Source organism: Gymnodraco acuticeps, unplaced genomic scaffold (genome assembly GCF_902827175.1).
Source record: "Gymnodraco acuticeps unplaced genomic scaffold, fGymAcu1.1, whole genome shotgun sequence".
NCBI lineage: Eukaryota > Metazoa > Chordata > Actinopteri > Perciformes > Bathydraconidae > Gymnodraco > Gymnodraco acuticeps.
Genome location: NW_022991443.1, coordinates 1,353,489 through 1,366,244, shown reverse-complemented (window position 1 = coordinate 1,366,244; position 12,756 = coordinate 1,353,489). Strand labels below are relative to the sequence as shown.

At 41.4% G+C, this 12,756-nt stretch overlaps 1 protein-coding gene across 1 annotated transcript; it reads left to right on the top strand.

The window, feature by feature from the left end:
- The first annotated feature begins 396 nt into the window (after positions 1–396).
- LOC117532832 (RING finger protein 223) lies at positions 397–12,756 on the top strand. Its single transcript, XM_034196371.1, has 2 exons — positions 397–680; positions 11,302–12,756. Exon 2 carries the CDS (start codon positions 11,396–11,398, stop codon positions 12,107–12,109), a length of 714 nt encoding a protein of 237 aa, XP_034052262.1. The 5' UTR covers positions 397–680; positions 11,302–11,395; the 3' UTR covers positions 12,110–12,756.

The following is a 12,756-nucleotide window of genomic DNA, read 5'->3' as shown; positions in this document are numbered from 1 at the left end:
TGTCTTTTGTGTTTAATATCCAGTATATGACCTGCTGCCTCATTCAGTTTACATTTGAGCAAAACTAAAAAAACAGATGGGGGATATTGTCGACAAAAAGAAATGTATCTGTCAATTGAAAAATGTATTACTCTATATGTGTTTGTTTACTGGACTGGAGGTGAGGAGTATTTGCCTGTGTGTGTTTAGGCGAGGTAGGGGAGGACTGAAAGGAAAGAAGGGAAAATAAAAGAGATCAACATAGAAAGACACAAGGAGGGGTGTCAGAGGGCGTGAATGTGTATTCTACTTGATTTCTTCAGGGCTTCTTCTTTCCCCCTTCCTCCTCCCCCCACCTCAAGGCAGAGATTTACATAAAGTGCTAAAAGGGGAGCTGACAGAGCAGGGCAGGTGATACTGGGCAACGGACGCTGAGCAAGGAGGACCCAGAGCTCACACTGAACACAGACTCTGAGCACACACCCACACACATATACACACACCTGTGACTCCAGCAGAGTTTGCAGACCAGTACAGAGGAGGACTTTGGAAGAGGCACTATTACAAACCCCTAATTTCCTGCTGGCCTCTCGGAAGACGGTTGACTTTGACTGCAGCAAAATGCATTTTCGAGTGCAAAGGGAGTGAGCTGAGCCAGATAGATCAAACAGGGATCATCTGAAATCTTCTTCATAAAACAGGTAAACTGAACCTTTGCTCTAAGAAAAAAGGACCTTTAAGAAATGTGAGAGAGATGTTCCTAAAAACACAAGATTGTTAAATTCATCTTAAATAATAAAGGAGATTTCCTTTCCATTTTTTCTCTATTTAATGAGAAAATACAAATGCAGGTGCAGGTGCATCATGATGTGATCTAACTGAAGCCCAGTAGCAGCTGCAACATTCATAATGACATTTACTAAGTATTTTTCCGTATATTCAGTAAGGATTATCAAGTATCTGTATGCCGTTTCCTGCATTGTCTGTGGTGTTTACACATGTGCTATCTGTACATGCTGCAGGTGTTTTTTTGCCTGAGCAAACAGTCTCACGTTCAGTTAAACTGTCTGCAGCAGTCCACCCACTCCACCCCCAGTTTAAACGGCAGGTAGATCAGGTTTAATTTACCTTTCAAACTGAGAACAGGTAGGGCAGCATTGTGGATGACGGTTGAGCTGAAGATACACATTGCTAAGCCAGACACAAAGGGGCTGAAAAAAGAAAACAACAGCATTTTACATGAAGCTTGAATAGAAGGCTTCAGTTTGAATTATGTCTCGTCATAAACAAGCAGTGATGTGTATACAAATGGGTCACTGGGACAGAGAAAAAGATGGGCCACTGATAGCGAGGAAGCTGTAAACCTAATCACAAAACCAAACACTGTACAAAGACAGTAAAGGGACCCTCCCATGTTTCCAGTTAGTTGATATGGGTTAAGTAAGGACTTAGTTAATAGTTGACTCTGGTGTACACTGCAGGGGCCTTTAGTTTTTTAGTTTTAGTTAGCCTTTGGATTACTTTCCCCCCATTTGGACTCTGGACAGTTAAAACAAAAATGTAGCTTTTTCTAATAACGGTTTGGTGTTGTTCATAGTATGTAACTTTAGCAAAACAGAATCAAGAGAGGCTTCATATGCTTTCTGGATAAAAGTAAATGCTAAGACATACAGCAGCAAAAGTTTAAAAACAACTGTCAAGTCAAGGAACTGATTCAAGCTCATGTTTGCTAACCTGGACTAACGTTAGCTACTTCAAGCTAATGGTTATATAAAAGACCAAGTAAAGCTGTGGCAGCGTATTGCTTTGAGCAAGGTGTGTTAAATATTTCCCGCCAGGCTTAAATAGATTTGTGTGTGCCCAATTGTGTGTGTGTGTATCTGTCTTTTTGTCCGCAGCTAATCTTTAATAATATTGGACCCATCAGTTAATATGTGTTGTGCTCTATATGACTGTATGCTCAAGGCCTTTTCGTGGTTGTGGTGATTAACATTATATTAACGATTATTTTATTTGGCGGCCTTAGTAGGAAAAAAGGACAATTCCGTAATTTGGCTAAGCTAAAAACAAAGCCTGTTGCAGGCCACATTTTGCCCTTTGTCGCAACTCAAATACTGACATTCATAAAAAAAAATATGGTTTCGTGTTGAACCGGAGTATCAGAAAATGAACTGCTAACAAGGCATGGTCATTTTGACTGTAGGAACCCTGGAGGTACAACTCAATTCAATACGATTAAACTATTTTCTGTCAGGGGGAGATGCAAATGGAAGAGTCTACTGAGTATATTTTTCTAGTTGCTCATGAATTCAATCTGTAAAACAAAGAATATCAATCAATGTTATATTTATACAGTTTTTTTCTCCAAAAGTGACTGTATACTCTCACCTAAAGTATCTCAAACTGCATTTATGTACACAAAAAGGGACTCTTCACTACCACTAGAAGCCTCAGAACCAGGGGCACCATCCGGGATATTAATTCAATAATGTAGGGACAAAATGTAACAAATAATCAGCTGGATAGTCACAACTACCTTCCACATCTTTATATCTAACAACCAGGTCTGTCCCTCCCTACAGCCAGATCACGCAGACTGCGTGGGGCCTCACCTTGCGGAGGGGGCGTCATCTTGCGGAGGGAGCCTCAACTGAGCCGCAAATGCGGTGCAATTAGTGTGGGCACGGCACGGTTTCGCCGCTGCGAGGCTTTGGACGCAATATAGTCGTGTTTACATTAGCATCGCTAACACTCAGAGCTAACCTGTACTGGAGAGAGCATGTGTGTGAAGAAGCAGGAAATAAAAAGGAACTCACCTTGTGGTATAACCGTCAAGAGAGAAAGCCTTTGAGCTCCATAGAGTGGCGAAGTCACGCCCATCTACTTCCGGTCCATGGGACCTTATTTCAGAAAAATTATGTATTGAAATCAATGGAGAGAGAAAATGTATCTTTCGATCCCGTTTGAATTGTGTCATGAATTACACATATGATGTTTGTCAATCTTAAAGAATAATTTCCACGCCAAAAAAGTCACAGTTTGTCATAAAACTGTTGAAATATAAGACTATGAAAAATACGCAACTAGAAAGACTACAAATCCCAGAGTGGCGTAAGTGATGTCATAACTGATGTCACAATTGTTTTCCTCCACTAAATAAGAGATAGCTAAGATAAGATAACTTTAACAAGGTGCTAGTGGAACACGCTCAGGTACAGTGGACCGCATAAAGCTTAGTAGACTATTCACGCTAACGAAGGATCACTTCTAGGCAGGGTTGGGAGGGTTACTTTGTAAATGTAATCAGTTACTGAATACATGCTCTGAAAGTAATCAGAATACAGTTACAGTTACGTGTCTTAAAAATGTATTCAGATTACTTTTAGAATACTTTTGGAATACTTTCTTTTTCCATAACAGATGGGTATGTTTTGGTGAACAGGAGACACTTATTTTACTGTTTTAATGGCTTATCAAGAACTCAAACACAACATCTTGGTGTCATTCTGGACAGCTCTCTCATCTGCACCCCACATAAAAAACATCACCCGGACTGCATTCTTTGTACTGCCTTAAAACCTTTCCTTGGAATATGTTATGAATTGTAAGGTGTCCTTGGGTGCTTTGAACGGTGCCCCTAAATAGAATGAATTATCATTATTATTTATTATCTGAAACGATGTAATAATTAAAAAAACTTTTTCCAGTCACTTGCCCCATGCATTCAGCAGCAGCAGGCCATTCACTTTGATTTGATCCCGTTATAAATGTCATCATCTCGACAATAAAGAAAATGCTCCATAAACGTTATTTTGCACATTTTATCGAACCATCTCCGTTTCTAACTTTCAATATATTTTAAAAGAGATCTCTCTCTTTCTCATCTGCGTGCGGGGGCGGGGCCTCACAGACACGCTGCATCCAGTGTTGCCAACTTGGCGATTTTCTCGTTAAATTTGGCGGATTTCCAAACCCTCCGGCGACTTTATTTGTGTCAAAAGCGACTAACGACTAATCTAGCGATTTATAATGGTGTTATTAGCGACTTTTCTGGTGTTTGGAGACTCACGTATTGTTCTGCAGTTAACGAGCCGCGGGTGCTGCCGTGAGCCCCGCCTCCCTCCCATAGTACTCACAGGCGCTCAGACTGACAGTTGCCTGGCCGCAGCAGAGCTGCTGCTGCAGTCAGAGCAGAGAGGAGACAACCACACTCCCCCGCGTCGAGACTGCAAATGAATTGCGCATGCGCCAACTGCCAAGCCGTCCTGGTTTTGAGCGGGATTTAAATGTTGAATGTAAATGTTTCTTCACTCACTTTCACACTATAATAAATAACTGCCTTTGCCTCACACAGCCTCAGTCACTCAATCACCTCGTCCACTGTGTGTGTGCCTCTCTGTGACAAGCTAAACATCATGGCACAGTCTAAATTGTATTCTCAAAAATACAGAAAGGAGTGGGAATCAAACCCTGAGTATAAAGGATGGTTGAAGCCATTTATTGGAGATGACACACGGGCATACTGCCTTTATTGTAAGGGGGATTTCTATGCCAAACTGTCATGTTAAAACCCCAAAACATACTCAAAAGGCAAAGACATTTCTGATCTACTGTCGTCTGGATTTAACTCCGGTGGTTTCAAGTTTTGATCCTTGAAGGGTTGGGAACGTTTTTTGCCTACAGCCGCCATTACATGATATGCAAATTAGGCGATGACGTCATTTAGCGACTTCTGGCGACTTTTCGAACAGCCAATAGCTACTTTCCTTACTATGGAGTTGGCAACACTGGCTGCATCTCTCTCTCGCTCACAGACATGCTGCAGCGCTGTGCAGTGCGCACACAGTTCTGCCGGTAATGAATATTACATTTTGTGAGGAAACTTTTCCACCAATAATTCCAATAGGTATTCCAAAATGTATTCACTTCAGGTTTACGAAAGTAACTGTAATCAGATTACTCGTTTTTCAAATGTAACGCCAGCTGAATACAGTTAGCCTACTTGATTTTTGTATTCTGATTACGTAACGCCATTACATGTATTCCGTTACAACCCAACCCTGCTTCTAGGCTACTGTCCCGCAGCTCCTGCCTCTCTGTTGGACTCTGTCGCAGCGGGGCTACTGCTGTGGTGCGGACCGTATTAACCAGACTCTTCACAACGAAGGATCAATTATTGTTCAAGGCAGGGAAGGTTTCGCAGTACGCAGTCTACTGACCCGCAGCTGCTGCCTCTCTGTTGGATTCCGGTACTGCACCTTACTCACGAGACGTTGTAAAAAAAAAAAATGGGTGGGAGGCGAACGCAGTAACCACTCCGCCAACGCCACAGTCACCCCCGTCGTGCGGGCCGGATGATAATGTCTGGCGGGCCGGATGTGGCCCGCGGGCCGCCAGTTGGTGATCACTGATTTACAGGGTTGCCAACTTTGGGTACCTGCCTGGAGTGAGATTTTGATATCATGGGTTTAATTACACATATGCGCACAAAATGACTGCTAGCGTGTCAGTAGCAGGACCTTAGCATATATATAGGATATACATACAATATATACAAATACATAATATTGGACACAGACTATAAAGGACACACAGTTTCATTCACTATTGAAAGTCAAACACATGTTTGTTTCCACTGTTTTATTGTCTGCCTGTCGCGATAAGCAATTAATTGACTTATCGTACGATAAATAAAAATTACCTCGATAAATTGCCATTTACATGAGGATGTGACTAGCAGTTTGAAAGTATGTACTTGAATTATTATTATATATTATCATTATGTCAGTGCTCTAAAATGATACAACGGTGCAGACAATATTTTTTATCATTTTTTTATTTATTTTTGTATCATTTATACTGGATCTTAGATCTGCGCATGCGCAATACGAGTCGGCAGTGGCGGCTCCAGAGTATTTTTGTTGGGTAATCCATGGTAGGGCTAACCCATACAGCGGTGGGGTTCAAGTCAGTATTTGCAATGTAATTACATGCACGCCCCCCTTGACAGTGAAACGCCACGCGTGAGGGTTAGATTATTTCCCTGTCTCAATCCAAATTGAACTGTATGAAATAAAAAGGCACATTTGTCTTGTAGTAAATAAAAAGGGATCTGGAGCCAATCCTGCAATTTCCCCACAAGTGAAAAAGTTGACATGCTAAAAACCCAACCCCTGCAGGGGGTCTGGGGGGATTCTCCCCCAGGAGATCTTTTGAAATACTAACAAAATACACATTCTGGTACTCTCTTGAGAAGAAAAATAAATACATCTATTACTACACGACATATTTAAAAAAAAAAAAGAATACCATTTTAGTTTTGTGTTACTTTGTTCTGAAAGCTGAACCTGCTGCTCCTCACTGAGAGGAGAGGGAAGATGCTGTGAATGACTTTACATTGTGGATAAGGGTGGATAGCCCCCATTGTTCTGTGTGTCAAAATGAAAGACAGCCCACACACCTATCAATCATCAAACCGTGGGGTCTTATTTCGTTACGTGTTGATTTCTATCAACACGTAATGTTGTATCGATGTATATAGAGATGTACTACAGCAAAAGTATTCTTCGTAGGGACTTCCTGCAACAACACCACGCCGTTATCTTGATTCTGATTGGCCAGAAGACATTATCAAAGATGTTCTATTGAGAAGACGATCACTACGTGACAAACGTTTTCAAAACCGTTTCTAGTCTTCGGTATTCTTGTTTTTGGCGTGAGAATAGTTTGGGCAGCGTGAGAGCGTGAGATTGAGAGTGAAAGCGTGTGTCACACGCCAGATGCGTGAGAGTTGGCAACCCTGCATTTAAACCCGGGGGAGAAATGCTAACGCTAACGCTACATTAGCATCGGCGATCTTTTCTACTTCATGCTATCTGCACAAATGGTTGACATTAAACATTAAAAAGATCAGGCAGTTCAGAGAGTAAATTGACAAACATCATATGTGTAATTCGTGTCACAATTCAAACGTGATCGAAAGATAATCTTTCTCTCTCCATTGACTTCAATACATAATTTTTCCGAAATAAGGTCCCATGGAGGTCCACCGGAAGGGGAGGGATTTCGCCACTCTATACTGTTTCAGAAATAATCCTTGATAATCCATGATATCAGTGGCGGCCGGCCCATAGGGGCGCCGACCCCCCTCTTCCCACATTACATTTATTTTATTTTTTTTGAAAAAAATATTTATTTTATTTTATTTTTAATAAACAAGGTAAATATTATATAATTGGTATAAGTAAAATGTATAATCTACAATATAATCTCGTTTAAAATTGTGTTACGATGTCTAAAGTTACTGATAAATCACATGTTTCCTGCCTGGCCTTGCCCGTGTATCATTAGATCATTACCCACTCTCGTCTGGGCGCTGTGTAGCAAGTGCAGTAGAAGCCAACTGTTGCTATCTTTAAATTATGGCGCCGAAACATAATTTAAGCCAATCAGCGTCGTCAAATCTGATGGTCACAGGGCGCCTACATCGGCGCCCGGTGCAGTCTGTGAGTTGTTTGGAGTCGTATCCAAGGAGACAAGCTGTCATACACTCTGGAAGCTATCATTAGCAGCTAATGAAAACACCGTTTTTGACATAAAAATTGAATTATGGATTATCAATAATTAATGTCATTAAATCAAAGTGACAGACACATTGGATTAACCTATGGATTAACCTTCAACTGCGTTTTTCTCGTTTTTGATCAGAATAACAGCAAAAGGTGAGCATATCTCCGTGTGTTTTGCTACCTAAAGCTACGTTGTGTGATGTCTGTATTTGCTTCCCTTGTCGCGAGTTCTGATCGCTCAGTGATGATTCTTATATTTCTAGAATCTGTGGAATCTCAGCTTGTTAGCTAAACTTGTTTGTCCATATCCGATAAGTATATAGATTGATTTATACCTAGAGTGCGTTAGCATTTTTTCGCTCAGGGCTCATTTAGACGCTTCTTGTGAGACTTGTGTTTTGTTTCAGTAAACATGGTTCATATCACCAGTTAGCTGAGTTTCTTCCCGTTAAATGAGTAGGACACATGAATAGTTTATTACATTTTAAGAAGCCCTGAGACACAGTTTTGTGAAAAAAACAGGGGGAAAAAAGCCCCTTAACAGGTTAAATGGGAATTACATCATTTTAAGTAATTTGAGTGTTCCCAAAGCCCCGGTGTTCTGCAGTTCCTGTGGGCCTACTGTACTGTTGCACAGTTCATGCTGTAGAAACTATGTCCAGGTCAAGGTGTTTGGAAGTTTTGGAAGATTCATAGCTAACCACACTGAAGATTATGGAGGTATTGATCAGTCTTCTCACATTTTTAAGCCTCAATTTGTCCCCCCCCCCCTCTAACATCTCACACAGAGAGTTTAAATCAAAAACACAAAGCTCACCAGAATTTAGGGATTCATTCGACTTGAGCTTGCAGGTTTGAACAATTCTATGGAAATGTATTCAGTAAAAAAAAAAAAAAAATATATATATATAATAGGTAGTTAGAGCCTGGTGTTGTGTTGAGGAATTTAGGGATCATAGGAGTACAGCAAAGTACAGCCTGAGGCCGTGTTCACAATGGGTTTCACCTCAACGGCTTTTGACAATGCGAGGCTGTGTTGTCAGTTAGTTGCTGTTTATTTAGTGTTCATTATAAAGGTAAGATGGCCTGGGGCTTTGTGAAATGGTCTCCCCTTTTAAAGACCTTGAGCTTGATCTCTATGATCCGTGAATAATATGAAACATACACTGATTAACCAAATGTGAAACTTTATGAATGTGTGTGAACACCTTGTTCAAATACTAGCTGTTGTATGTCAATTTTAGGAAAATGCCCATCGTCAAAATGGTCAAAGTTCAATTCCAGTTTCCATTCAAGCACCTTATTTAGCTTTCTGCAATTCTTATCGTTTTTCTTATTTTATTTGAATGAGTTAATGAGACTGAACTAGTAATTGTTAAGGTGCCCCAAAGCAGCTTCATTTCAATATGACAAACAATTATGTAAATATTTGAAATGCTGGAAGGTTTTAGTAAAGGTTTTAGCTGCGCTCTCACTGGAAGGCGGCGTTTGTCTTCTTAGTGTTAGATTAGATGGGGTTAAAAAAAATTACATTTGATCTGTATACACTTTTGTACAGGAGCCTTCAGAAAGTGACCACAACCAATATCAGAATTTGAGTTAGAGCAATAGGGAAATGTAGTCTTGAACAGTGATTAAGGGGGACTTTACAGGGATAAGACAGGTGTAATAATTATACAGAAAAATCTGTCCTCATCCTACTAAAGCATGTTGAATTCAGCAGAGACGAAAAGAGAGAGTTGGCAGAGCAGGAATTTCAAGGGTGGGGAGAGATTAGACGCAGAACAAGCAGGGACTTTGTGTAAATGGGAGTGCTGAGACAGGGCTAGCCCTGAGGGCACAGAGAGGAGAACACCTGTGCTCTAAAGGACTATCCATCATCCCTAAAACACACACACACACACACACACACACACACACACACACACAACACACACACACACACCACACACACACACCACACAGCACACACACACACAGCACGACAGCACACACACACACACACACACACACCACACACACACACACACAACACACACACACACACACACACACACTACACACACACACACACACACACACACACACACACACACACACACACACACACACACACACACACACACACTTCCCATCAGGGGCCTTTAATGTCTAACCTGCCAGGTTGCTACCAGTATTTTTTATCTTATAAGAAAGAAAGAATAAGACAAGGTAACCATGCTCAAAATTAATCAATAATTTGGTTTACATGTGGTTAATACCCAGATTTCTCAACACCAATCTTGTGACCTACAGTGTCCTACAGTGTCTCAACACCTGGTCAAGGAATTCATATTTCAAAGTTTCCACTGTGCCGTCTGATATACAGATTAAGACACTCATGGTCAAAAAGTCACATTAACAAAGCAACCTGTGTTTTTCCCTGAACAATCTTTCATCAGCTGCTCGATGCAAGGAGGGCCCAAGGACCCTGTGTACCAGCTGGTGTACTTCTGCAAGCTATGCTGGCGACCATATTCAGTTATTTGGGATACTTGTAAACAGCACAGCGGTCATTTGGCTAAAGGCTGTCATTAACTCCCAATTTAGTGGTACGGTATACTAACAGTATTCTAGCCCCATGAGAGAGTACATGAATATAAATGTGGCGGTTGATTAGATGTTCATATTTAGAAGTTTTCCAAAAACGTTTCTGTGTTCTTTTTCTAAAAAAGTGCTACCGAAAACAAAAACAAACGAAGACCTTCAAATCTATAAGAGCACTGATGTCAGATATCTGCCAAAACCATTTACTTAACTAAGAAATAATGCTTTTTTCCGCTTGTGGTCAAATCCCCTTTAAATGTAATAAGATTGTCCTTGGCACATGCTATACAGTATCTTTTAACCAAGTTATACAAATCAGGCCAGGCATTTTTCAGTAATCCTGCTAACAAACAGAAAAACAAACAGAGCAAACCATAAGTTGTATAGATCGTGTGCATGTGTTTATTTGTACTGTATATACTGTAAATGTGAAAGATAGCATGAAAAACTGAATCTCCCCTTGTCTTCTTCTTCCTATAAGGTTTCTCCAGCGGGGTGCCAAAGGGTTAAATGCTAACAGAAGCATCAAACGTCAATAGTTTAAAATAGCTAGCAAAATAGCACTCGGGCTATACTATATTATTGGAAATGTGTGAAAAATAAAACATTTACCAGTCAACGTTACACGGGTCAACATTAAAATACCAACTCTGGCTGTTAAACTTGGTCAGTAGAGGTTTACAATTTCAATAATTCATTCTGGAATAAAGGGTCCGGGATATGGCTAGCCTTAGCATTTCCTGTTCGGGTCTCATGATTGGAAAATATTTTATTGTGTTCTATAAATAACTAAGCGTTATATAAACAATAACACAGTGTGTGTGCCGTGCGCCCCATCGTATTTATGGGATGGACATTGACCTTCCTGTTCCTTTGTTGCCATTTCACTGACTCATTTAATTGGACTGTTGCTTCAGTTCCTCAATATCACTCAACACATTCATTGGCATCACACCGCTGTGAGGGAATACTCATTGACAGACTAAAACCATATTAGCTCATCTAAGTATTAGTAACTGTATGAGGGTAAAATGGGCTTTATAACATGTGCAAGGATGTACTAAATCTTGTTTACTTGTTGGGATTATGTTGCAGTTGTTATGATAAAAGCAGCAAGATACCTTCGATATGAAAACTAACCTGTACATGTGGTCGGTTTTCTTTTCAGATAATTCTGAAGTTAAGAACAGATCAAGAAAAAGTAACAAAGAGCCGACAAGTCCAGAGGGGACTCGACAAAGGAGGGTTAAATATTCCTGAAGATGGAACCGCAGATTTGGCAAACGCAGGTCGCCCCTCAAATCTCTCCTGGAGAGCTGAAAAAGAAGGTGTCAATCATGAGCCAGCCGGAGTGCTCCATCTGCTACAACACCTACGACAATGTCTTCAAAACACCCAAGCAGCTGGACTGCACCCACACATTCTGCCTGGAGTGCCTCTCCCGCCTCATGGCCGTCTCGCTGAGTGACCAGGAGGATTCCGGCGGCAGCCCCCGCCTCTTATGCCCCTTCTGCCGCCACCCCACCACGCTGCCTGAGCAGGGCCCCCCCGCCCTCACCACCAGCCGAGAGGTCCTCTGCAAGCTGCCCAGCCACCAGCAGCAGGAGGAGCCGGTGTGGCTGGAGGGGGAGAAGCTGTGCTACAAAAGCTCCAAACAAGACCCCAGCTTGGGCGCCTCTGAAAGCCCCTCGTCCTTCTGCATCTGCATTGACATTGGGGCCAGCAAGGTGATAGACGCTCCTATCCAGACGGGGCCCCGGACTTCTGGGCTGCTGGCCCGACTGGCGGACTGGAAGAGGCTGGTGCTCTTCATGGTGCTCATCGTGCTGCTCATCGTGGTTGTGTTATGGCCCCTGCAGTGTGTGTTCAGCACTGGGAACATGCGCTGTATGCGGGATCACGTCGTCCTGAACCCCACTACCACAACGACCACCACTCTCAGCCCCTTCACCAAAACACACGGTCGGACACAGTGAACTTTAGACTGACTGGACTTCAATATAAACGCACATTATATTGGATATGACACATTTCACCAAATTGCTCTTTTGCCACAGATGTTAAAGCCACTTTGTGTGGCCTATTTAGATGTCGGACTTTATCATCCCCTAGTGTTTGGTTTCTAAATGGGTGGGATGAAAGGGTTGAAAGAAACATAGACTGAACTAATTTTCACTTTTTCTGTTATTGTGTCATGTTCCATTAGCTTGATTTGAATTAAAAAATATGTTATCCTTAACAACTGTCATTACATGTGAATTTAGGCTTTGAAACTCAGTGGTGCAAGATGGCCTCTGACAGGCACTTTGGCTCGAATTGTGTTCAGTGACACAGACATTGACAGAATCCACATTTACCGAGCGTACTGGATATCAGATGACAGAGCACGAGTGGGTTTATATGTGCATACAAACGGGTATTTCCAAATGAAAAAGTTACATTATTTTGAACTCGATTTGTAAATATATGGATTTATTTTCAACAAATATTCAACTTTACCGTAAGGGTTAGTAAGGTCACAAAACAGGAAATGAATGTCAACCCAATGTGCCAACATGAACTTTTTAAAGTGTGCCTTTCGTCATGGCCTTGTTTACAGAAGATAATAAAAAGGGAGACTTTA

Bases quoted from the DNA above. Each gene is read 5' to 3' on its own strand.
- LOC117532832 (XM_034196371.1), top strand. From the start codon at position 11,396: ATGGAACCGCAGATTTGGCAAACGCAGGTCGCCCCTCAAATCTCTCCT.